The 27,991-nt window shown below is 44.1% G+C and overlaps 1 protein-coding gene across 1 annotated transcript in view; it reads left to right on the forward strand.

The window, feature by feature from the left end:
* Nucleotides 1–27,991, forward strand: part of PRPSAP2 (phosphoribosyl pyrophosphate synthetase associated protein 2) — a 262,142-nt gene that overhangs the window by 185,880 nt on the left and 48,271 nt on the right. The window contains exons 9-10 of the mRNA XM_069210108.1: nucleotides 7,809–7,879; nucleotides 23,954–24,100. Of these exons, the coding sequence (XP_069066209.1) occupies nucleotides 7,809–7,879; nucleotides 23,954–24,100 (218 nt within the window). The remainder of the gene's footprint in view (nucleotides 1–7,808; nucleotides 7,880–23,953; nucleotides 24,101–27,991) is intronic.

Consider the following 27,991-nt stretch of genomic DNA (forward strand, 5'->3'; position numbering starts at 1 on the left):
GCATTATTCTGCCATCTAATAGTTGGGTCCGGAAATGTCTGTCTTGTTCTTTTCCAGAGAACATCAAAACGTCAAACCGGACAAAGAAACACACGAGAGAGAAGGGGAATTCTTTACTCTCCCACCTGGCAGGAGACCCTGCCAGAGTCAACACTGTAGTAAACACTTGGTCGGAGAATGAGGTAAGGTAGGGGGTCATGGAAAACACCCTCTTTAATTTTTGCCCAAATTGTCACCACAAATGGGTGCAGCGAGACCTCAGCAAAGTCTGCAACCTCTGCTTACCCAAGGGCCCCTGATACAAGGACTGCAAGGCCTGTGCCGCAAACACTCAAGGTACGCAGGAAACGGAGGTGGCAGTTTCACTCAGCCATAACCAGCACCCAGAGACCACATATATTGCTCAAGGACTGGGGTTTATCAAGTGGCAATGATAAGAACATCCAGGGAGCAGAATAAGCACATGGAGGATCAGACATCCAGATCCTTGAGGGAAACGCTGAGAAGAAGCAGGCGTGGAAGAAAGCAATGAAGTACGCTGAGAAAAAGACCTGAAAATGTAAGAAGATGCCAAAAGGCTATCTCGACATCTAAGAAAACGACAGTCGAAGGTCAGCCGCAAATGAATGAGGCCTACGGGTCCCAGTCTCAAGACATCATTGAAGGCAAAGTGCCGAAGATGCCCAAAGTTTGGATGAATTCAAACTCAGAAAGAAAAAAACATGGCCTTCAGAGGAATAGTCACTGATACCCAAAAAGAGGACATCTTCGATGCTTGACATTGAAAAGGCACAGGAGGCCGAAAAGAAGAAATACAGGCTGAAAGAGAAGCATTCCTTCAATGTAAGCAGTTTGATGATGCACTAAAGGAATTTCAAGCAAGGCGCCCACGTCCTTCAACGCCGAAGGGGAGGAGGAAGTGTTAGAAGCCCTAGCGATGCCAGAGCCTCATGAGTATGAGGCCGAAGAATTCTACAACCCGAAGAGGAAAATGCACAGGAGTCTTCGAGGCCGAGTGGAAGGACCTCTAAACAGAGAGCCCAGAGGAAGAGGGGGACACCTAACCCTCCAGGCCGTCACCACCTGATGATATCACCCTCTATAACAGCCTCATCAGAAGGGCTGCAGAGACATATGGGGTGTCTCTGCAAAAAGAGAAATGTGCCTCTTGCTTTATACTTGAGACATTGATGCCATCCAATAAGGGAAACCTATATCTACCAATGTTACCCATCATTTTGGACCAGGGCTAAGAAGCCTTTCGTCAGCAAAGGCAGTTACCCCCTGGGTAGAAAAGAAATAAAAGCCATCACCAAAAGACCCCAAGTACATCCAGGAAAACACCCCGACAGACTCCATCATTGTTGTACACCTAGGAGGGTATTCAATCCTTGCACCTCTACAGGCCCACTCCTGAAAAGGGGGAGAGCAAACAACTGGACATGGTGGAGGGGGGTGGAAGATGGTATGAGAGGCAGCAACGTTATGGAGAATTGCAAATTCAAACATCCACCTCACAGATACGGACACCAGCTATTGGATGACATTCAGGAACTCATGAAGAAGCTCCCAGAGGAGAACAGGAAGATAGTCAAGATGATAATTAAAGAGGGAAAGAACATTGCCAACACCTGCCTGAAGTCAGCCTTAGATGCAGCGGACACTGCCAGCAGACAGATGTGCACTGGCATAATATTAAGGAGACACGCTTGCCTGAGGATGTCCGGCTTTGAGCAAGAGATCAAGCCTCAGTCATCGACAGACCCTTTGCAGGGGAAGCACTATGTGGACAGGCGGTGGGTGAATCCGTGCAACAGATAAAGGACAACGAGACAGCTAAGGCAGTGCGAGCCTTTCATTTTAGAGGTACCTTCAAGGGGAGTGGAAACACAATTAGAAGACCCACAGCTAGGGGGTCCTTCTCAGCTGTCCAACAATATCAACAAACCCTGACCAGCTCATAGCAGCCTAATTAAGCAACATTCCACCAGTGGTAACACTCTGCAAGACTGCTCTTTCCAGGTAGAAGGAAGGGGGAGGACATGTCCCAAGAGGAGGAGGAATGGGTTGCAAATGAGTTGTCAGCAAACACAGGCCCCCAAAAAATACCAGTGTGGGCAGAATAGCAAATTACCCACGACAAAGGGAAAATATCACCACAGACAATTGGATTTTAAATGTGATTTGTCACAGCTGCTGTATAGAGCTGAACAAGATACCTCCACCAATTTCACCAAAGAGAAAAAAGTTATAATAGGGGGAACTAAAACAACTTCAAGAAGATGTCAAGTATGCAATAAAAAGAGTGGCTGTAAAAGATCTTAGACAAAGGGAACTACTCACCATATTTCTTGGTCCCATAACAAGACCTCACCTTAAGACCAATTCTGGATCTCAGGTTCATAAATAAATCCATCCGTTCTTAGCATTTCAAGATGATGACACTACAACAAGTAATCCCTCTCTTGCAAAGAGGTGACTACATGGCAACCATAGACCTAAAAGTTGCATACCCATGAATCAAGCACACAAAAAGTATCTCATACTCGAAGGGGTACACCACCAGTTCAAGGTCTTACCATTTGGCATAAAGTCAGCACCAAGGGTCTTCACATGTGCCTTGCAGGTGTGTCAGCCATCCTCAGAAGGAAGAGAATACACATATCCACACATAAACGAGTGGCTGGTAAAGGCAAAGATGAGACATGGATACCAAAGGGACGTCCAAACAGTGATCAGAACCCTAGAAGGCCTAGGTTTTTCAATTAACTGCAAGAAGTCATCAAGAACAAGAAAAGTTCTTCCTAGGAACAAGACTCAATTTAAAAGCAGCACAAGCATACCTGTTCGAGGAGAAGATAGGGGCGATTATGGAACAAATTTGTTTCTGCTAGAGGAGACAGTCTCTGACCGAGAGGACAGTCATGAAACTAATGGGCATGATGACATCTTGCATTCCACTCATAACATATACAAGACAACACGTGCCCCTAGGCATGGAGATTATTCAGGACACTAACTCCAGTTGTGACTATCACAATGGATGCATCCCACAAGGGTTGGGGGAGTGCACACAGGCAACCTGGAGACATTAAGCCAGTGGAACAACACAGATGCGACAAAGCATATCAACTTCCTGGAGATGAAAACTGTGTTCCTAGCCCTAAAAGCCTTCCTAGCACACAGAGCTGGGAAAACCATACTGATACAAACAGACAAAACCACAACAATGTTTTACCTGAAGAAACAGGGAGGCACAAAAGTATTCACCAAGCTTGCCCAGGAAATAGGGAAATGGGTCATCTTAAGAAGGATCAACTTACAAACGATACACCTTACAGGGAAAGGAAACACAGAAGCAGACAAGCTGAGCAGACAAGAAAGCAGCTCACGTGAATTGGTACTCAAACAGAAAACTCTGGAGAAGATCGTCAGCGCCTGAGGCATGCCAACAATAGATCTGTTAGCAACAGCAGAGAACATAAAATGCCACGTTTCAAACGCCACCAATCAGAAGGGAATGCCCTGCCACTAAACTGGTCACAAAGATTTGCTTACGCCTTTCTTCTGATTCCCCTAATCTTAAGGGTACTGGACAAGGCCAGACACTCTGGGACGGACCTCATCCTTATAGCGCTTCAATGGGCCAGACAGACCTGGTACTCAGATCTACTAGAACTGTCCAAGGGACAAATGATCAGGAAGGAACCCTGAAGGTCCTTACAATGTAGAATGGACAGGTGCTTCATCTGGAACCATCAACACTCAAACTAGCAGTCTTGTGCCTGAATACATAGAGTTCGGACCCTCACAGTTACCACCTAGAACTATGGAAATATTAAAGGAGGCAAAGTCTACTACAAAGTAATGCTATGCTGCAAAATGGAGGAGGTATCTACAGTGGTGCACAAGAAAGAATACAATGGAAACAATAACAAGCCAATAAACTGTACTGGTATACCTCACATATCTACTGGACAGAGGGATAAACTATTCATCACTCAACGTACATTTAGCAGCTGTTGTAGCATATACCAGGGGGACTTCGTGTAGAAGCTTCTTCACCACACAGGTGTTAAAAATATTCCTAAAGGGCTCCAAAAAATTGCACCCCCAAGGAAAGCACCTGCACCCATGTGGAGCCTAAACACATTACTAACACAGCTGATGGCCAAACCATTTGAACCCGTACATATAGCAGAGCTCCGATATATTACAATAAAAACAGCTTTTTAAATTGCATTTACATGACCACAGAGAGTGAGAAAACTCCAGGCACTAACAAACACAGGAACCATACCCGCAGATACATAAGGACAAGGTAGTTCTCAAAACAAACCCTCCAGTTCCTACCCAAGGTAGTAAGCAAATGTCACATCAACCAAAGAGTCAGTTGCCAGTGTTCTTAAGAAACCGCGTTCTTCTGAAACCCTCACCCAGAAATGGAGACCGCTCTGCATACATTGGATGTAAGGATAACCTTATTATACTGCTTACAAGAAACCAAACCGTTTCGTAGGGGGGGTCAGCTGTTTTTTATCCTGTGCACATTCAGACAAGGGATCATGGATCACTAAGGAACAATGGCAAAATGGATTGTTGAAACAATACAAGTATGCTACTCGACATCGGGAAAGACACTCCCTTCATGCCCAAAAGCCCCTTCAGTAAAGGTCAAGGGTGCAACTCTAGCATTCCCTGCAAACGTGCCCAGAGACACAATCTGCAAAACAGCAACTTGGGCCTCCCCACACACCTTTACAAAACACTATTGTCTGAACATACAAATAAACAATGTAGCACAAGCGGGCCAAAGAGTACTACAGCACCTGTTTGCAAATTCTCCCCATTTCATCCCAACCAAGGCAAGGAAGGGGATTCTGCTACATAATCTAATGTGAATCCAGAGAAGGATTTACGCTGCAAAAGAAAATGGTTACCATTAGGAGTAGTTTTGCGGGTTGAAGAGTTTTCTGTATTCACATGCAACCTACTCACCTCCCCAGAAACATGACAAACAGGTGGGAAAGCGAATAACATACGAGACTGACAGAAAGAAGTAAGGAAGAAAAAATATTCTTAAGATGGCAAGCACGCACAGGAACACCTGTGGTGCCGTCTGATGTCATGCAGGGAAAAAACCAAATGGTGCTTGATGATGCACACAGGGAAAAAAGGGAAACGAAGACCGAGACCTTTCCGGACCGAACCCCTAGATGGCGGAATAATACACAGCATGTGAATCCAGATAACTCTTCAAACTGCAAAACTACTCCTACTGGAGTAACCATTTTGTTACATAGCCATCAGAAGTGTTCTCCAGCTTTGGTAGATTCACATGCAACCCACCACTTCCATGCAAAAGGCTCGCCTACCCATTCAATACTTTACATTATTGCTAGAAATTTAGGGGATAGTGGCTTCGAGGGTGTGTGGTCATCACCTCACTAGTTAAACTTCAATTGTTTTTCAGCGAGATGAGTAGGATACTGAAGCAATAATGTTTACAGGCTCTTTAACTATGTTGAACAAGATACTGAAGCCGGAGAGCAATTGTTACAGATAAGTAACTATTACCATACCAGCAACTTTATATGGGCAGTTTGAAGCAGTCACTTTATTAGAAGAGGTGCAACGTCGTGAGAAAAAAAAAAAAAATTGTTCTATACTATCATAGTTATACTGGGCATAAGAAGATGGCACTGGGACTTTGGACATGGTACACCATAGGTTGAACTCATAGAGGGGTCTTGTCACGCTCACTATGCTTAAACTGAGAAGTTGTTTACAGTAAATTTATGTTTTTTCTAGTCTGTAGGTATGTAGACCTTGGAAATCTGTTTTGTTTTCTTAACTTATTCTGCAAACCTTCACATGGGTGAAGATATTGTTGGTCTGTGAATTTCATGGAGATAACCGTTTTCCTTACTGCACAAACATGCCTATTTGTTACCAAATGGGCCAGCTTGTTTCCACACTTGAATGTACCTTTTCTAACTTCCCAGGTTTATTGTTTTATCATTTTACAATCACACCCACCTAAAACCAAAGTCCAAATTTAAGAGAAATAAAGGGTAAAGGAACGAAAACTAACTTTAACATTACAGATTAACCCAAGAGAAGTCCCTTTCCCCACCTATCCGGACCCCTTGTGTATAGCAACTTCCAGCCCTCAGTAGTCGCTGTAGTCTCTCCCCCAGCTGTGCAGTAGCCTCCTGCCGTAACATCAGTCAGTGAGGAATAAGCCGGTTTCCATAGGAATCTGTGTGTTGACCCCCCACAGGGTCATCTTCAAAATCTTCAAATACCGTGGGCATAAAATCTGAAATCTCTGACTAAAAACAGTATGCAAGGGCCCCATATTCTTTCAAAGTGGTAGGGCTTGTGATCCAAATCAACTGTAATCTATCGCCAGGCTCTGCGGTCTGGAACTCAGTCAGAACCCCAGAATGCTGTGATGACTTGCCTGGCTGCACTTCAAACTAAGGATGTGTCTTTACGCCTGTTCATGCGGAGTGGGTAGGTCTATCTGTTTGGAAGGCCAAGAAGAATGTATGTAGGAAATTGTAGGCCATCTGCATGGAAAATAGTATTTATATCTCCTAGGACTGCTTGCCAGTAGCTCTTAAGCAGTTGCGTTAATAAGCCAGTGTCTCTTCATTTGTTCCAACACTCCTGACTTTTTGGGAGTTTGTGCGTAGGTTCTAGCGGGAGTGTAATACCAATAGTGCACCATTTTTAACATAGCCTCCCCTCCCGCTACGCACTTTGTGGTGGGACCAATGCCTGCTCTTAAAAGTTTTCTGTACCTTTCTCAAAGTGGCAGGGGCCCCTTCCGAACCCCTTCCCGTTTGCGAACGGGTTACCACCTACCCAAAGTAGGTGGTAAAATGTGTACGTTTTGCGACCGTATTTCGATCACAAAACATTCCTACATACGGCCACAATTTACTATTAGGAAGGGACGCCCTTGACACCTCCAACTATTAACACCTAATTGGTATGCATGTCCAATTCCAGATTGTGATTGGGTAGCCCGTCACTAAATCGCAAATTGGAATAGATGCATACCAGAAGGCATTTTTGTGGCTACAAATGGCCTGATATGTCCCTTTTGTGACCACAAAAGGCATGATTCATATGGCCCCAAGAAGGTACTTTTTTAAATACAATGTACAGCATAACTAATAACAATGACGGGGAGGAGAGAACAAAAGCCTACTCTATATAACAGGGGCAGCTGGTCGATTGCCTGGGTTAGCTGAGGTGAATGTGCAGTAGGGGAGTTTTTGGAAGGTTCCTGAATGTGATAAAATCAGATTAGCTGCTGAAAGACAGAGTTCCAGAACCTAGTTTCGGCTCCAAAAAACATTGTTTTTGATGCTTAAGATGTGTTCAAAGGAGGAGCTTCCAAGAGAAAAGACTTCTTCCTCTGAAGTCATATCTCTCCACCAGAGATGGTGAGGATAGCCTTGAGGTAAGGAGGGGACTAGAAATTATCGGTATCCGATTTTCAATTTTGATTTATTCTATCCGAAATACAATTCAACATTTTCAGTCTTGAAAATGAAACAGTGCATCATTGAGATAGTTGAAAATAAATAGTGTAGGTTTCACATACACATTTTCTTTAATGTTTTAATTAGTTGAGGTCCCATATGTTTTATTGTGCAACTATGACGTTATGGCAACTCTGTGCTGTTCAGTTGTGCAATACATAGATTTGAATACACAAACATACATTTATTTTTTGTTTTGCACTTTGAAGCAAATTGTTTATGTCTTTGCTCTTTTTTTATTTTATTAAGTGCTGATTCCAAAGGAGAAGCCTCCAATTACAGTTGTTGGTGATGTAGGAGGAAGAATAGCCATAATTGTGGTATGTATGCAAGTTTACAATTTAAATGAACACATTTATTTTCCTTCATATTGCACATATTGATTAAAATTGCAAATCTCCTTCCTTTTTACAGATTTATTAATGATGGTTAAAAACTGTTACTTCACTGACTCAAATCCATAAATACTGGTTTGCCAAAAATAAGGATTTAAACTTGTATCTAACCTTGCTTTCTAATAAATCAGCATCTTCTCTCAATAAATCCGTCCCTCCACCTGCTACCCATCAAAGCATACTGAGTTGTTATAATTGCTTATTTTAAAGTAGGATTTACAAAACGTGACTCAAATGATTCCTTCAGAAGGCTTTTGATAATGGAGGTTGCAGGGAAATGTCCTATTCCATGTGTTTCCTCTGTAGTCCACCCATTTGCCTCCTCTCTTAACTCCTGTTTTCAGCAGCTCTTTAAGTACGTGCTTCTTTGCTTGGACCTTGCATGCAGTATGTGGTCTAGAGGCCTCAGGCTGATATGTTGCTTTGTGCTTATTATCTCTACTACTCCCAGGATATCTCCTGCTGTGTAGGTCTTATTTGACCAGTGGCTTACTTTAAGAAACAATTTCTTAGAATGTGCCTTTTTTACAGTAGAGGTATACTATTCACTACAAAGACCTCTTCCATTAGTTAAATGGAATCAAGAAATATTATTTCGGTTGAGAAATTTAATCTCCTTTGCAGTTCCTTGAGACCTCTAATGTAATACTTCCAACAACAGAATCTGTATGCGTACTTTTAAGTTTTAAGTAGGAACAGTGCTAAGAAGCACCAAGTGCCAGTGACAGACTCTGGTTGGGGTAAAGCAGGACTTAGACAAGGTTTGGTAGGGACCGCGATGGATCATGGGCCAGACACACTAACCCAGTTTGCGGTTAAAGATTTTATCTTCTGACTTTAGTTCTTTAAGTCCAAGTCCACCTCAGATTACACTTTTAAAGCTGCATAGGGGAGGCACTTGGAGACTCACTGGATGTCAAGCAGAGTCCAGACCCTTTCCAGTTGCTGCAGTGCAACGCAGGAAAGACATATTGTAGCTTGTTATATTCCTGTTGCTTGAACAAGAGCTCAGCCTTCTGACCGTTGGAGTCCACTTCTTTGTCCTAGGACCAAGAGAAGATCCAATACTCCAGGGCTTTTTTCAGGTTTTAGACAGCAGGTCCAGTCCTCCAGTGATCTTCCTCTGGTACAGGAGTGTGCTGAAGTGGGAGCCATGTATGCCTGCCTTGGGATGCCTTAACCAATGGGGAACAGTTCCCAGGGCAAATCCTGCTACTTTGGGCATTTTCACGATGGCTGAAGTCTTCTGCTACACTACGCTTGGCCTTTGAGAAGTATACTATTGTAATCCTAGTGTCCATCCACATCTAACACTAAAATGTAGTTTGAGGCAGTGCCTATACCCACAAACATTTCAGAAACCTAAGTTGGCGATACACAAGAATTGTTTTGAAATCCTGTCTTCCTTCTTTGAAGTGAGTCCCAAATGTCATATGTAAAAGCAGAAGACCTGTCGAACGGGCTTTGATTCTGTAACATCAGAAATAAGAGGCCCCCAGTGATTGGGGCCTGCTGGGTTAGGCCGGGGGGGGAGGAAGACTGGCCCTACCCAAGTATCTGCTAATATTTGCCTGTGACGGGTAAAGTTTCTTTGAAGTGTTTGACCTGTCAAGCAGGATTTGACTCCTTAATGTAAAAAAAGACCCTCACAGCTATATCCTGCATCTTCTGTCAGGTTTCCTTGGGTCATCTCTGCCCTTTCAGGGCAGGGCAAAAGAGAACAAGTTCACGCCTCATTCATGTTTATTCAAATATTAATTACTAACTGGCATATGTGATGGAGCAAAGGTCAGATTTAGCTTCCAGACACTTCAGGCTGTGCAAAAGCCATCTTTCCAAAATATTTATTACTAATTCAAGTTCACCAATGAATTGGATGTCTAATAAATATTTCTGAAAGACCTAAAATGAAATTTGTATTTATTTCCTCACCTAAGATAACATTTATTTAACTTTAATGTTGTATCCCAGTGCTTTATTAGATAACAACGAATCCTACTACAGTAACGTTGGCGTTTAGGACCTTTTCAACGTAAGGACACATTTTACATTAAACTTCTACTTTTAATAACATGCACCCTGCTTTATGGGCACTAAGGTCTACTTAAAAGTAGAATTTGCAATTTACAACTGCACAGCTAAGCTACTATGATAGACCTGGAGAGATGCTTTGCAATGCCACTGCAGTGGATGGCATTATGAGTGCTGCAGTCCACTAGTAGCATTGACCTTAAAGGCCGTGGACACACATGGTATCATATATTAGGAATTCTATGCAAATAAAATAAGCCAATCAGATGCATGCCATTTTTACCAGTTAAATGTAGAAGAAGCACTTTACTGCTGGTTAGCAGGGGTAAAGTGCACAGAGTTCTGTAGCTGGTAAAATTGGGCTTCAACAAAAAGGCAAAACATCCAGGGTGACCCTGCTGAAATGCCAAATTTCAAAGAAGGATCCCCCTGTAACAGTTTTGTGAGCAGGTAGCTGGTGTTTACCTGACAAACTGTTAGATTCTAAGATAGGTGATATTTAAGAAGCATCAGTGTACTGTGAGCACTACTTCTATGACTGGTTTTAACATTAATTCTACCATGTCTTCAATATCTGTCTCATAGACCTAACTACAGTTTGCTGACATTGAAAACTATTAAACGTTTTCAGTCATGAAATGGAGGTGCATCATTGAGAAAGTTGAATATGCACAGTGTAGGTTTTGCATGCACATTTTCTTTAATATTTGAATTAGCAGAGGTCTTGTGCGTTTTTTTTGTGCTATGATTTAATGTCTATGTGCTTTTTAGTTGTATGATACATAGAGTTAAATACACAAACATACGTTTATTTTTTTGTTTTGAATCTTTGAAGCAAAACGTTTGTCTTTTTTATTTTTATTAAGTACTGATTCCAAAGGAAAAGCCTCCAATTACAGTTCTTGGCATTGTAGGAGCATAATGATACGCTAAAGAAGAGTAATTACCATTAGAAATAATTCTAAAGCTCATGAATATGTTCTTCTGATTGTTTTTGAGTTGAGTTGACATACATTTGTCTCGTGATTATTATAACAGCATGGACAAACTACACGCTGGACATGTGTATCTGATTGCTTTTCTCTTTATTCCTGCTAATGTGTGGACTTATGATATGTACGTAGTGAAAGCAATAGCTTCATTTTTGTTCGCCTGTTTTCAATCCATTTTTTTCCAATACAATTGTTTTTTATATTTGCTTTAAGATGGTTAAACAGTTGATTGCGTTGATTTGTTAGGATTCAGTCCAATGCATCATATATCGTAGATGCCTAAATATCTGGACTAAGTATCTATTTTTTATTAATTACCCCTTTGTTGGCCATTGACTTCAGATGGTTCTGTTACCCAAGCTCGCAAAGGGTTATTGGATTGCTCTTTCTTTGTAACATCAATAGCATTGCACAGCAACGAAGAGGCCTTCAAGGCACCAACAGCTTCCTGAATTAGTCCCACTTATTCTGAATCCTACAGCACCCTTTATTCAGTCTGAGACCTAATTTACAAAACGAAGGCGAAAAGGTACTCAACTCAATTTACATTACAAGGTGATACAAGTAGCAGAATATGTGCAGTACAAACAAGAATAGAATGACACGTGCCTTTTTTGTACAAATACATTTTTTAAAGTTAATGTGATGTAGAAATATTTATCTGATAGAGACTTCTAGTTGCAGATTCCTTACCTTCAAATTCCCCCAAGCGCCAGACTGGATCCAGAGATATTTTTCGAGCAATAACCTTGCGCGTCGGTCGACTCCGCGGGTGTTGTTGGCATTGTAGATGACGTCAGGAGTAGTATATAGACACAGCCTTTGTGCAGTGACGTCAGTTCTTTTCTTTCCGCGCCACGTGCTGATCCGGAGAAGAGCTACCGTGGTCTCTGTTTGACCGACTTCGACCGTTTTGTCGAGTTTGTGTGAGAAATTTGGTGCATTGAGAATGTCCCCGAAGACCGGTTTCAAGCCGTGCCAGGACTGTTATCGTACGATGTCGGTGACGGATCCTCATCGGGTTTGTCCGTGGTTTCTCGAGCATGACCACCACCTGAAGTCGTGCTCAAAGTGCCGGGCCATGCACCCAGAGGCTTTGAGAGAGTGGTCCCTAAAGCTCATGGCAGCCCGGCATACGACTCTGCGTAAGTCCCGGTCTCGATCGAGAGGAAGGTCTCGACCAGTCGCGGAGACATCACCACTAGTATTCTTCCAAATCCTCGGGTCAAGGTAAGAAAAAGTCGAATAGATCCCATCGCTCTCCGACTTCACCCCGTCGCTGGATTGACGTGATGCGGGAGGAGCATCCACACACAAGGCCTCTGTCCTCGTAGCCTGCTTCTGGGTCGGCTCCACGCTTCCTTGAGTTTGCCGGAGCGATCCCCACCCAGCTTAGAGTTTTAGGAGGCCATACTCCTCCTCTTTGGGCGGTCCGACACTGATACGGCGCCTTCGGGCCTAAGGGGGTCAGATGAGGGGACTTCGGGTTCCGCGCCAGCGGCTTCAGCTCCGGCAACCGAGGTCACCTCTGGATCAGCACCGGTGCCGGTCGCATCCTTGAAACCTTCCCCGGCACCGGGTCGATTGTTGACACTCCCGACGTCGGTAGTGGCCACTATCAACGTCGACCCGATTCTTATCCCCGACGGCTCGGAGTCGGAGCTGCGTCGGCCGGCACCGCCTTTGACATCAATGGGACCTATCCGCCCCAGGTCGGATTCTGACCCTTTTTCTTATGGGTACGAATGATTGGAGGGGTCCCTGGACCCTTATGAATACCAGGATGACCCATCTTTGGACTGGGCTCAGGAATTGGGTGACGCCAGTGGTCTGGATACTTCTCCTGACGCTGGCATGCTATCTCCTCCTACTGTGGCTACGGCGGAGGGAGCGACTTATGGTATGGTGGTCAGTAGGGCGCTGAGGTCCTTGGTCTTGAGCTTCCCACTGTTGAGGTCAGGTCTAATCTCCTGACGGAGGTGCTTCAGCCTGGGGCTTCTACTTCAGAACCCCTTTTGCCATTTAATGAAGCCCTCACCGATGTCCTTTTGGGTACCTGGTCCAAACCCAACACAGGGGCTCCTGTGACTATGACTATCGCACGCCGCCATCGCCCCACTCCGAACGACCCTAAATTCCTGTCCCAACACTCCACGCCTGAGAGTCTTGTTATCCAGTCTTCCTCTTCTTCAGGCGCATTCCCTTCGGCACCCCAGACAGGGAATCCAAAAGGCTGGAACAGTTTGGCAAGAAGGTATTTTCTTCCTCCAGTCTCGCGCTGCGGTCTGTGAACACCACATGCCTTTTGGGCCGCTATTCCTGCTCTTCGTGGGATATGGTTGCGCAAGTCCTGCCGCAAATACTGGAGGAGGCCCGTGCTATCGTCTCCCAAGCTGTGAACGATGAGGAAGATGCGACCAAGTTAATAATCCGTTGTGGGCTCGACACAACAGACTCTCTGGGCAGATCGGTTGCTACGACGGTGGCCTTACAATGCCATGTCTGGCTGCGTACTTCTGGTTTTCCTGGGGATGCCCAACAGTCACTCATGGACATGCCCTTTGATGGCTCACATCTCTTCGGAGATAAAGCGGACTCTGCCTTTGAGGGATTCAAGGATTCCCGGGCTACGGCTCAGTCCCTTGGTCTTTCCTCTGCCACTCGCCCCCCACAGTCTGCTTTTCGCCCCTTTCGTGGCCACAGAAGGGGCTCCCTGTTGCGTCCTCCACCCAGCCACCGTGCCACCCATGCTGATCAGCCTCTGCGTGGCCGGGGACGTGGAATCCCACATGGCCGCGGGATGGGGAACCAGCGGTCTGGCCAGTCCACCTCTGCCCCCGCTGCAGCCTCCGAACCCGTCTAGTCCGTCCCCTCACTCCTGTCCAGTTGGTGGCAGGATTCGCAATCACCTGCTCCTCTGGGAATATATCACAACAGACAGGTGGGTTTTGCAGATCGTTCAAAAAGGCTACTCCCTCCCTTTCAAATCTGCTCCACCAACCATGCCTCCATCCTTCAGTCACCTTCCAGATGATCATTTGGCGCTTCTCCGCCAGGAAGTTGCAGGTCTCTTGGCCAAGGGAGGTATAGAAAAAGTCCCTGTGCCAGAAGTAGGTTGTGGTCGTTAATCCCTCTACTTTCTGATACCAAAAAAGGACAAGGGCTTATGTCCTATCCTAGACCTTCGGGACCTAAACTGCTTCCTCAAGAAGGAGAAATTCAAAATGCTCACCCTGGCTCAGGTTCTGTCTGCCTTGGAACCAGGAGACTGGATGGTAGTGTTGGACGTGCAGGACGCTTATTTCCACATCCGCATCCTGCCTGCCCACAGACGTTACCGAAGATTCGTGGTAGGTCACGAGCACTTTCAGTTTACTATGCTCCCCTTCGGCCTTACCAGCGCCCCTTAGGTGTTCACGAAAGTGATGGCGGTGGTTGCAGCTCATCTGCGCAGGTTAGGGGTCTCAGTCTTCCCCTACATCGACGATTGGATGTTGAAGGCGGACTCACCCCAGAAAGTAGTCTTCCCACCTTCAGACTACGGGCAACCTCCTGCACACGCTGGGGTTCACTATCAACATGCCGAAGTCACACCTGACTCCCTCTCAGAAGCTCCCTTTCATCGGAGCTGTTCTGGACACAGTTCAGTTTTGGGCTTATCCTCCCGAAAGGCGAGTCCTAAACATTCAGGCTATGATTCCGATCTTACGGCCTTGGTCTTCAGTTTCGGTGAGACTGACTGTGAGGCTGCTGGGCCTCATGGCAGCCTGCATCCCTGCTAGTAACACATGCCAGATGGCATATGTGGGCTCTGCAGTGGGACCTGAAGTTCCAGTGGGCGCAGCATCAGGGGTATCTCTCCGACATGGTCCAGATCTTGGAGGGGACTGCGAAAGACCTGCAGTGGTGGCTTTCGAATCTGCATTGGGTCCACAGCAGATCACTCTCCCTTCCCCAACCAGATCTCTCTATAGTGATAGATGCGTCACTTCTGGGTTGGGGCGGCTACATGGGAGAAGTGGAGATCAGAGGACTCTGGTCTCTGGCAGAGTCTGGGCTTCATATCAATCTTCTGGAGCTCTGGGCGATCAGGCTTGCGTTGAAAGCATTCCTTCCCTCTCTCAAAGGGAAAGTGGTGCAGGTGTTCACGGACAATACTATCGCCATGTGGTACTGCAACAAACAGGGCGGTATATGGTCCTAGACCCTTTGTCACTATGCCTCTGGGCATGGCTGGAACATCAGGGCATTACCCTGATGGTTCTACATCTGAAGGGTTCCCTCAAAGCCAGTGCGGACAAACTCAGCCGTCGATGCACAGCCGATCACGAATGGCGTCTCCATCCGGAGGTGGCGCAAGGTCTCTTTCAGCAGTGGGGAGAGCCTTGGTTAGATCTGTTCACCTCTGCAGAGAACACACAATGTCAACTGTTTTGCACGTTGGATTTTCCAAGACGGTACTCGCTCGTAGACGCTTTTCATCTCGAGTGGAACTCCGGCCTCCTTTCCGCCTATACCTCTTCTGCCCAGAGTTCTCAAGAAGATGAGGCATGACCGGGCCCAAGTCATCTTGGTGGCTCTGGACTGGGCACGGAGAGTATGGTATACAGATCTATTGAGCATGTCCATCGATCCTCCACTCAGACTGCCTCTTTGGGCGGATCTTCTGTCGCAGCAACAGGAGACTGTTCTTCACCCAAACCTGTCCAACCTCCGCCTTCATGCGTGGGGATTGAGCAGCAACAGTTGACGAATTTTGATCTTCCACCCGGAGCCTGCGATGTTATCTTGGCAGCCAGGCGTCACTCAACCAAAACTGTATACGCATGTCGTTGGAATACGTTTGTGGCATGTTGTACCACCAAATCTGTTGATCCCCTTTCTGCTCCTCTAGCCAAGGTTCTTCTGTTCATTCTTTCATTGGCCCAGCAGGGCTCTCCTTTGGGCACCGTTAAAGGGTATTTATCTGCCATTTTGGCCTTCCTTAGGTTACCTGATCAGCCCTCACTTTTTAAATCTTCTATTGAGTAGATTCCTAAAAGGCCTCACCTATTTATTTCCTCCCACACCATTTATCATGCCTCAGTGGGACCTCAATCTTGTCCTTACTTATTTGATGTTTACTCCCTTTGAGCCAATGCATAATTGTCCCTTGCGGCTCCTCACCTTCAAAACTGTCTTTCTGGTCGCTATCACCTCTGTTCACAGGGTGAGTGAGCTTCAGGCCTTTTCCTCAAAACCTCCATACTTGTCTGTGCACCCTGACAAAATAGTGTTGCGCACTAAGGCTTCCTTCCGCCCTAAGGTGGCTACACCTTTTCATGTAGGCCAGTCTGTCACTCTGCCTACTTTCTACGCACCCCCACACCCTTCCTATGAGGAGGAGGAGACGCCACCGTCTGGACCCAAAAAGAGCATTGGTGTTCTACCTCAATCGTACTAAAGATTTTCAGGTGGACGGTCAACTCTTTTTTGGGTATGTGGGTGCAAAAAAAGGGAAGGCTGTGCAAAAGCGTACCATCTCTCGATGGGTGCTTCTTTGCATCAAAATGTGATAAGCTTTGGCCAAGAAGCAACCTCCTGAGGACTTGCGTGCTCATTCCACCAGAGCAACTGCTGCTTCCACTGCGTTAGCATACGGAGTTCCTGTCCTGGATATCTGGCAGACAGCTGCGTGGGCGTCCCTGCACACATCTGCTAAAAACTGTCTGGACAGTCCGGTCCGTTGGGACGGCTACTTTGGTCGTTCGGTCCTGCAGTACTTCCTAGTATGATCTTGGTTCGCAGCCCAACACTGAGGATGGCATTCCTTGGGTGTCTATTCTAAGGTAAGGAATCACCAACTAGAAGTCTCTCTACTAGATGTACAGGTTACTTACCTTCCGTAACGAAATATCTGGTAGAGACCTATTCTAGTTGCAGATTCCTTACCGCCAACACATCATCCCACTTGAAACGTGATTTTTACGGACAGGGAGATTCCCCTTTCAGGTCCTTAGCTCTGGCGCATCACTCTGTGTTCTTGGCGGGTCTGCGCTTTGGCGTGGAAAGTCGTTACAAGAAACTGACGTCACTGCGTGAAGGCGGCGTCTGTATATTACTCCTGACGTCCTCACAGCGACTAAGATGCCGGCGACGCCCACGGAGTCGACCGATGCAACCTACTGACGCGCAAGGGTATTGCTCGAAGAAAAATCTCCGGATCCAGTCTGAGGCCTGGGGGAAATTCTAAGGTAAGGAATCTGCAACTAGAATGTGTCTTTTGATGTCTTTTCAAGGGCAGGGTGTCTTTTTACTATAGTTTTGAAGTGCTGAACTGAAAAGACAGCATAAAGAGAAAATGAATGAATGGAACCATAGGATTCTAGGAGGTTAAAGTGATAAGTGACATCTTATTCTTAGATCATGAGGCTGTGGTGTATGGTTTCAGACAAATGACTTTACATATTTCAGTTAAAAATATTTTTCTGATTTGTCTTGAATTTAGCTCAGCTCTGAGTTGGACATTTAGTGTGTTCCCAAATTTACGACCCTACACTCCCAGGTAAAGGCCACTGTATTTTGTCAACTGAAAGAGCTTCCTAGTATTAAATGTAGAGAAAATCAACAAAGATTCCTAGTATATACATTATGGAGCCAGCTTTTGCAGATAATCCAGGCCTCTGTTCCAGACGGTATTGTGGATAATGTTGAGACCACTGAATTAAATTCTGGCATCCATGGACAGCAAGTGTTGTGCTTTCAGGGTACATTTGGCATGGTCTGACTTTTGCAAGTTCAGGCAAGGCTTGGCAGCTTCTTTCTTAAGTCTTTAAAGTCTTTCATATTTTTTAAGAAGCTTTTCTGCATAAGTAATTTACAAAATTATGTTTGGCATTTATCAAAAGAACTTCCCTGATACACCAGAAGGCGTCTTAGCTTGTTATCAGTGCAGGAGCTTAACATTGCTTTTCATGGCTTTCCTTGTCTTTGTTGTATTAATGCAGTCTCTCCTGGTGAATCTATCCAGATTAGTATCTAAAAATGTATTAAAATCTCCCTCAAGGATTATTAGCAGTAGAGCTTTTAGTAAGTTCCAGTCCAGAGTCGGAAGGTAGGATGGGCCAAATGAATTTGGCCATTAAATCCGGCACACAACAAACTATAGTTTAAGAACTTCATCTGTCTTAGAACCCATCTTCTTGAACAATCCGTTCTAGAACCCACCAATTCTACTCTGACACCTTTCCTTACAATGATTGCAACCAACTTGGAGTATTCGTCTTAATCGGAGATGGCATCCTGTCCCTCCCACTTTTGCTGTAAAAACAAAGCCCTGCTCTCTCTTTCTGTGAAATGGGGGTCTTGCAAAATCATTATATAGGCTAAGTTATCTTCCAGATATTGTAGCACTGGGTTCTGCCTCCACCTAGACCTAAGCCCATTGACCTTCCATGTTAGAATCTTAACTCTCTACCCATCCCCTTCTGATCCTACCATTATTTGTAAATTGTGCACAGAATGCCTCTTACAGTGATAGTATCTGTAGGTGGAGGATCGTTTTTATTTTTAACTAAGTAACAGATCATGCAGACTAAAAACCTTTTTGGGATTTTCTCCCACTGCTCACCACCCTGTGCCCATCCCCCTCCCTTCCTGGGAACCCACTCATTACTTCCTGGCATTATTAAATGCATTGAAGGCGAAGGAAAAACATTTTAGTGTGCTTCCCTATTAGCACCAACCCTCTGCTGCACTATGGCCAGACTAAATTGTCATATCCCAACATAATGGCTATGGTTTTTCTTAATGGACTCAATCAACAAGTCCACTTCCTCCAAACTTGATAGTTATCCGTTTGATTGTTCCACAATTTGTGAACATGGCTGGGACTTTTATTTGGGACTTAGAACCCAGCTTATTAAGTTCCTCCATTCTTTTGCCCAACTCCCTCTGACATTGTTCTGTGGCTTTACATATATAAGACCTGATGGTGAATGTGTATCTCATACTTGTGAAAGGGCCATTTTTGAATGCGCTTCCTAGGATTAGTTCTCTCACCATATATGACAAAAAATGTACCAAGATCTTACTTGGCTTTTGACGATTAGGGTTCCATCTGAACAGGTCCCTATGTACTCTCTGAATCTCCTGTTCAAGGTTCACTTCAGGTCGGTCTTTTAAGGGTCGTGTCCTTAAGGAGTGATATAATAAAGCTCTCATAACCACCTTTTCCTCTGCCTCTGGGATGTGAAGGTTTCAAACATTATTTCTTCAAGAATGATTCTATACCCTTTCCAGGTCATCTCTCTAAATTTGATTTTGCTTTGTCAACATAGCAATGCCTGCTGTAATCTTCTGAGTATCGTGCTTGGTCTGGGTAACTGCCTCCTCCAAAAAACTCTTGTATGCTTGATCACTTCATCTAGTTTCTGACTCGGGCCTGGCAAGAGGCTTGAATGCCCATGTGGTTGGTCTCTGAAATTTCAAACCTGTTTTTCATCTTGGTCCTAAGGCCCAGCAGTGTCATAGCTAATGATCCCATAGTTTGCCTGGTATCTTTGGTCTTGCCAGTCCCTGTGCCATCCGATGATGAGGCAGATTTCTCCTGCTGCTCACGACCTGAACCAGACATAGGATATGGGCCTGGTAGATGTGTGACGATCTCAAATGGGGCAGCAGTAGATGCACACATACCACAGCAAAATATACATCCACTCTTCTAGGTTAGACTATCTCTTTATAAATAGTACTATGGTGGAAGGAGTCTGGAAGATTGAACATCTGCCAGGACATCTCTCCGACCATTCAGCTGTGACTTTGTTGATGGAACTTCCTGCCCAATGGGACAATTCCAGATGGGTGGCCAATCATGCTCTTCTTTAAGATATAGTAATTGGGCAGACTTTGGAGAAGACTAGTCAGGCTTTCTTTATGGATAATATAGGGTCTTCCCCTTAAGCCACTGACTGAGATCCTTACAAGGCTTTTACATGGTGGAGGGGCACTGCAGAGAGTCAGACCACTTATAAGAACAAGCTGGCATGAGAAGAGCTAGGCTCCCTTGAGCGAGAGATGGGCGAGCTGGAGGAACTCCTACAAGTGCAGAACTTGAGACACTCATACAAATGCAGAAGCTCAGGGTCGATAGGGGGCAAGCCTTTAAGAGGCTGAAATAAGCACGGATACATTATAAAATAAAGCTCAAAAGGGGAGTGTAGAAAGAAGCGGCCGACGAATATTGTAAGGCTGTGTGAGTATGGGGAGAAAAGTGGGACACTACTGGCATGCAGAGAGACAGGAATAATATAAAATACTTGGTAGTAAACACCGAGGGAGAAGTCTCCAACAAGGCAAATAAAATGGAGGAACACCTACTATCCCTATTTTCATCTCTTCATGAAGAGGAGGTTGAGCCAGACTTAGGGGATGGTTGAGAGATGGGGAACCTCTGGGGCTTATGAATCTTGGGCAGAATTCCTTGACAACTTGGATTACTGAGGCGGAAATCCAGAAACAGTTGAAATATGCAAAGAATGGGAAGTCAGCGGTTCCAGACACCATTCCCTCAGAGTTATAAAATACCACAGGAAATGACTATTCCTATATGGGAAAAGTTATTTAATTCTATTTACCTCAGTGGGTAGAGGAGCAGACTTTGGTGTTAATACAGAAACCGGCTAAGGAGCCCAAGAAGGCTGGTTCATAACGGCCAATTTAATTATTAAATGTCAGTTATATGGTGTTTATTAGTAGTCTTGCAAGTAGGCTGGCTTTACTGGCTCTCCAAATAATCCAACCAGACCAGAAAGGTTTTGTCCCTAAAAGGCAGATCCATGAGCTTACATACACACCAGTACATTTGTACAGTTGATCTTGCTGCTGCCTACTCCACGTCGTTGGCTGTATTCACATTAGATGCAGCCAAAGCCTTTGATAGTGTGCTCGGAATAACTGTGGGAGATCCTGAAGGTGTTGAACTTTAGTCTGAATTTGATTTAAGCCCTTCAAAAGCTATACAAAGCTCCATCTGCCCGAATTCTACTTAATGGGGTTTTAACTAGGAGCTTTAGCAACTTCAGAGGTACCAGGAAGGTTGTTTCTTTTCCCCTTTCCTTTTCGATATCTTTATGGAGCCATTTGCCCAATTGCTTTGGGGAGATCAGTAAGTAATTCCTTTTGCATCACAGGGTTTCAGCACTAAGTTTATATGCTGATGATCTGATTATTTATAGGACAGACCCAGATAAGACCATTCTCAGAGTGGAGGAATTAGCAGGAGAGTTTGGGTCATTCTCTGTATACCCTATCAATAAAGATAAGTCTGCTATCAGGTGTTGGAATATATCAGTCTTGAAGAGGACGACAAAGTCAGAATTTAAATACTTGGATGTTTCTATTGACCGTCATCTTGAGGCAATTCCAGCTCTTAACTTGGGGAAGGTCGCTAGAGACATTTACTGGGAAGATCCTCCCACTAATTCTATACTGGCAGGTAAACTTGATTAAAATGAGTATTTTACCTAAATTGACTTACCCCCTTTAATTGTATTTTACTCCCCTTCCGTGAAACACTAAACACAAACATCTAGGGGAAATAACTTTTATCTGGGCCTCTGGGGCAGTTATACTGGAATAGAAGAAACTGAGGTGCAGATAGGCAAAATGAGGTCTGGCATTACCTGATCTGAGGAAGCACTTTGATGCTTTCCATTTTAAGAATGTTGTTGGGGACCCCAGATAGTTCAACCTGGGGCTGGTTGTTGATGGCAGTGATTAAGAATCTTGGAATCCATGGCTTCTTGCTTTATAGGTTTTGGGATCCAAAATATTTTTGCAAAGTTAGATTGAAGATTCTAAAAGCTGCTCTTAGGCTCTGGTATAAAATCAGTAAGTTTGTGTGTATTAAATAATAATCAGATTTTATACCTATTTGTGTCTCTCTGGGTACTTCGGAATGCCTACAAGATAGCTTGAGTCATCCTCGGAGGGAAGCTGGTATGACAGTGTGGAGGTAACTCCTTACTGTCCAGGGTCTGCTACCCTGGGATATGTTAATGGACAAGACCAAGGGACAGCTCTCAAGATTCCAAGTATGTACAATTGATCTCTTGGTATACTGGAGTCAAAGCTTAACTCTTATGTTCACAGTTGAAGACCGGCTAGACATCACTGTTCTAGTAAGTCTTTGACGTCAAAACACTTGGAGCACTCAGTTGTGTCTCCTTCTCCGTTGAACCACTTGATACGGTCAACATTACTGCAACATTCATTTGATGGCAACTACCATTGATACATCTCTCAATGTTGCCTAAACCCATGTTGAGATTTGGCACATTTTCACCTGAGTTGCATGAGAATAGGCAGAGACTGTTGCCAGCTGGAGAACCATCTCTGAAGCCCCAGGGTCCTTCTCCCTTTATCTACTCTGAGAATACAGTGCTGACTTCAAGCCAACCTCTTAATCGGCCTCCATGAATGGTGTCAGATCAGTGTCACAGATTACGAAAATGCCCCAGTCCTACTCTCTCAACCTCCTCATTTGCTTTTGAGAGACCCAGGTACCCCACCCGCCCGAGGGGAGATAGATCACCAGTGGTGTAATTTTCGTGGCCTGGTTGACATTTAGGAGTTTCCGGGTGTTTATACACACCCACATGCCCTTCAGAATCTCTGGCACAGGTGTGGCTAGAATAACTGGTTTTCATGGTGCTCTTGCAATAAGAGCAGTAAAACTAATTATCCCCATTAATGTACCCCAGGCAACGGTGTCTGTAATTATGCTGACCCTTTAATCAAGGACATCCCCAAAGCCTTTTCTCCCATTGTTGCTGAGCTTTTTAGAATTTGCTGAGGAGATATTTCTAACACGGGCCACTATCCAATCAGGAAAACTAAGGCCGCTCAAGAAATATAATCCTGCCCAACACTATTTACGTTTTCTCAAGTCAAATTCCCTCCGCCCTTCCCCCCCCCCACTCAGCCAGACTTTATTGTATGACAAAAGACCTTATGTCTGCCTATGGTAACTATGCAGACAGAGAGCAGAAGGATAGAAACGGCTCGGAAGAAAATGCATGGAACTGCAGCTACAACTCTGAAGAATGCCAGTGCCATAGCCAACCTTGGATGACTTCTTAGAATATATGAAGAAAGCTCTTCATACCTGGAGGGCACCTTTTCACTTTTTGACGCTTCATTTGGTCTTATTAATATTATGTCAATCTTTTGAACGTATTCATAGGGCCTCATTTCCGCATCGGTCTTGGAAGACTGCCTTTCGATTAACACCTCGACTCATGGGTTTACTGAAATTCAAGTCCTCTCAGTGTTGTAAGACTTATTCAGTGTATCATACCTAGGTAAAACCAGCTCTTTATGCACATCCACACAGCTCTTTATGAATTACAGTCCCTTTCACCAAAGTTTGTCCCGCTCAAAACCTTCCATTTTCCATTGGCTGTAGTCTGTATATCCCTGCATCCCACGGAGAGAGACAGCGCTTTTCACTAGCGAGAAAGCAGCTCTCTTACTTTGGCATTTTTTCTTGTACATTAGGTAAACGTCTGAAGTTCTTTCCTAGTCTCCAAAATTTGCTTCACAAAGTAAAGACTCTGGGAGACAAGACATCATTGGCTGTGGAAGCTCCTGTAGCCTTATTTTAGGGGCTGGAGATAGGATATACATTCTAAGGCTTTAAACTATCAGACTTCACCTTTCTTATTGCTTTCATAAGTGCAGCTGTGTATTTTTGTGAAGAGGTGGTTGATATTACAAACAGTCCACGGTACAGAACATCCTGTCTGCATAATGGTTTTGGAGGCACTGTGTTGATTTGAAGTGTTCCGGGATCTCTGCATGCAGCAGAGATGATCTTAAGGTTTGACCTCAATAAAGATTTCAGCGATGCAGAACCAGGGACATGTGTTTCTTGCGGTAATGAGTATCCTGAACCCAGCTATAAATCTATTCCTTGGGTTTTCCTTGTCATTCACAGGATGACATCATTGATGATGTTGCCAGCTTTCTTGCCGCAGCAGACACGCTGAAGGAACGAGGAGCATACAAGATCTTTGTGATGGCAACTCACGGCATACTCTCCTCTGACGCGCCAAGGTTGATAGAGGAATCTGCAATCGATGAGGTAGGATGTGGTGAAGTATACGTCACCTGGGAATGGAAATGCCAGAAAGTTTTATGTTCCATACCACTTAATTCAGGATACTTTTTTGTCCCTTTTGAAACATCCGATGGGGTGGCAGATTGCAGCAACAGACAATTTATTTTAGTATTTATTGGGTAAAGATACAGATCCCAAGAATGAGTCTTATTTTCTTTATTAGGAAAGGTGTTGAGTGGATCTAGTTCAGTAATTGTTTAGGCGCAGCAGTATCATAGAAGTAACAATCTTTAACTCTTAATTGAATGTTGAGACAACAAATGAAATGGCAAGAAAAATGTTTTGCTTGGGTCATTAAGGATCTCTGACTAATGAAAAATTGAGAGACTGTGCTAGTCTATAAACTCAGAGTAAATCCTTAAGTATCCTTTTGTAGGTCTGACAGGTTCGTTTTTAGGTAGAGTATAGTAGCGCGCAAGTGCTGCTTTTCTGACATGTTTGTATCTATGTGGGCTTTTAATCACACCCACCTCACGCCCTTCACTTTCACACTCTTTCGTGGGCTTGCCTTTCAAAAATCCTTTGATGACATTGCTAAATTCCTTAAGGTTTTCCCACCTTGGGGCGGTTTTGTTACCGCCTTGGGGACTGACTTTGTTACATGGATAATTGCACATTTGCTGCTATGTTGGACTGGCAGCGAACTTCTTTTTCCTTTTGTGTCTCCCTCATGCTTATGTCAGCTATGGCACTTAGAACTGACTTGCTTTCGTCAACTGTTTTACTTTACATTTTCAATTTATGTGGCAAGAAAAGTCCAGATAGGAATTTACAATGCTAATAGCTCTAACTCGAGCAAACGATAGACCCATTGTATTGCAAATACTTGTTCCATCTTGGAACGCTGCAGGCATTCACAAGTTTAGTCTTATGCTTGAGAAAATATTCTTCATGTTTGTCTGGCTTCTCTTTTTATGCAATTCTACAAAAATAATGTTCACTGAAACCTTTGTTTCTCGTACTAATATATAATATGATTTATGATATGTTTTCCACATTAAAAATGTTATTAATTTCAGCACATCCTCAAGGCCAAAAATATTTGCTGCAAATGCATGTTTCATCTGCCCGCATCTTCTTTCAATCCTAGTCCCTTGTTTTTGCAGCATTCTCACAACCGATATGACCAAGTTGGCTTCCTTTTTCCAGGAGATAGCTTACTGGCTGTTCCACAGTTTGGTTTTCGGATATGTCTTGCGGCCCCCCTGGCAGTCCATAACCCAAAAACTAAAGGTAGTGAAGTATAACACAAATTGTGGTTAGGCGAGACATTGGGCGAAATGGAGGTTGAAGCGGAATGCTGTTGGATGAGGGCATTGGCAAAAGGAAACACTTACAGGTGAGGGAATCATTGAGAAGTGGGATTCGGGAACAAGTGAAGAATCTCTAATTATTGCAGGGGATATCTTTGGTAGCCAAATGAGGAATGAATACGCTAGGTGGTTAGTCCAGGAACTAGATTAAGCTGATATTGAAAATTGGTGGTGCAGTATTTCAACTAGAACTTGTAACGCAGCATAAAAACCTTTAAAAGTGACTTTGAATGAGGGGATTTTATGGTGTTCCACTAAAGTAAATTGTGATCACCTTCCAAAAGTACTTTTTCTCCTAAATTTGTAGTCCAATGGTTTGGAAATTAGATCTACCTAGAATTTATATTGATAGTCAACAGATCAAGCAATCTCTGGCCACACATTGTATGTATTTATGCCACTAAGGCAACATACACGTTCTCAAACTGTTCATGGTTTGAAGGCTTTCAAGTTAGTCCAAGTGTTCATCAAAGAAATGCCATTTTGTGGTGCTGCAAGGTATTAAAAACAAGATGGGTCTCCATTTGAGAAAAGTGAAATGTACTGCATTTTTCTTTCTCGTGAAGATTTCAGCAGTTATGGAATTGACTGAAATGACAGCACAGTTGAGAAACCATGGGGGTGGCGCTAAGAGAGAAACACTTGCAATGTGTCTACAAGTTAGACAGCAGACAAAGATTTTTAAATTTATATTTTTAATCAGCGAATCGGGCAGCAAAGTGTTGGAGAGCTTTATAGGACAACACTTGACACAAGGTCTCATATACTTAGAAGATGAGTTGTTGCACAACTTGTATGTGACACTGTCCAGTCGAGCTGTTTGAGGTGTAATCAAACTTTTCAGAGTTTCAATGGACGCAAAGGTTAGAAATATTAGAGAAGAAGGAATGATAGAAGTAGAAATGACAGCAGAATTAATGACAGCAGAATTAATGATTAGTGGGGCATTTGGTATTAAAAGAAGAAAAATGCATTGTCCGTAACTTTGATTAGCAGAAACATGGTTGAAATGGCAACAGGCCTCAACAGCAATGTTGTTTTGCAGCACATCCGTCTCACGTGAAAGAACCTGAACTTGAGTCAGAGAGGTGAAAGTGATGAGTGTTCCTACTCCATCTAGAAGCCATAATTTCTCTTGCACGTTGTGTAATAGAGTCCCCAAGAAACCTCTACTGTAACCTGTGTTTGACCTTAGATTTATTACTTTTTCAGCCTTAAGGCAATGTTGTCTCTGCTTCAGCTAGCCCTGTTTTTAGCTCACATCAGACCTCACATCAGACTGTTGTTGTTAGGAGATTTCTAGGATTTTCGCTTCAGTACTGGCCTAAAGATATATATGCAGGTGCCACCAGTTTCCACCTTTACCTACAAGGAGAAAAGATCTCTTAGACTGTAGACAAAAATTTATTTACAATGATGATCCTTATAAGTTCATATATTGCCTTTATCCAAATCATAAAGCGTATTGCTGCTGCCTCTGTAAGAGCTTTCCTTTAAAAATTGATCAGGACAGGGAAACCTTGCTGCAAACTAACAGAATTACCCCTTCTCAAGGGAATGCCCCCTGCTCAGGGGGAGAGTATTAAAAGGGCTCCACCAAGCACTTCCATGAAGGTGGTACAAAAAAGTAAGTATGTGGAGACTTCTCAGCTGAAACTTACTTCGAAGACCCCAGCCACCTCCTCCAACCATGTGAAAAAGCCTTCCTCAGAAAAGGTGTTAAAGGGTGCGGAACAACCACCTTTAAAGCTTTACCAAAATCTAATGCTTTTGATTATCAGTCAGACGTGCTGCTTATGACTAGAAGGCCTTGTAATCAACAACTGAGCAACGTCCAGTAGTTGATCAAGAAGCCAAAATTGATCCATTTGATGGGGATATATTTATGTCCGTGACAAATAACTTGATGTCAGTGCCAACTCCTTTTCAACCATGAACATTCTCACCTTTAAGGATTTGTGCACACCCACTGATGCATAAACTTGATTCACAACTAAAAGCCGATGACTTTGATTTGAAACAGCCTACTGTCCTGTGCAGTCATTCCCATGTTATGTTCCTGAATTTGAGGAGTTATATGAGGTCAACAAGGAGTATGACCAGGAGCGTCTGACCTTTGCAGCCTGTCTGGGCAATTACTGTCTGTCTTGCCAGTGGTGTCCATACAGAGACCCGGCTATAATGCAGTCCCTGTCGCATTCACGGCTATGTTGCAATGAATGATGGCCACATTCCAGAGGTTATTTCTACAGCACCTGCAACTTCAGCCGCTCACAGCACTAATGCTGCCACCCTCTCTCAGTTCCAATACCTCCCGGCCTTCTCCGCTCCCACCAACACCAAACAACATGAAAAAACAGAACTGACTAACCCTCACAATATGTCATATACGAAAAAAGGAAAACTTCTTTGGGAAGGCTAATGATTATGAAGGATACGAGGAGTACATTGTTCTTAACCCTTTCGACTCCCACCCCCCAGTGCTGAGCCATGTTTTTTGGCTATTTGGTGTGGTTCGCTCTTAGGCCCCCATAATATTTTG

Source organism: Pleurodeles waltl, chromosome 10 (genome assembly GCF_031143425.1).
Source record: "Pleurodeles waltl isolate 20211129_DDA chromosome 10, aPleWal1.hap1.20221129, whole genome shotgun sequence".
NCBI classification, from domain to species: domain Eukaryota; kingdom Metazoa; phylum Chordata; class Amphibia; order Caudata; family Salamandridae; genus Pleurodeles; species Pleurodeles waltl.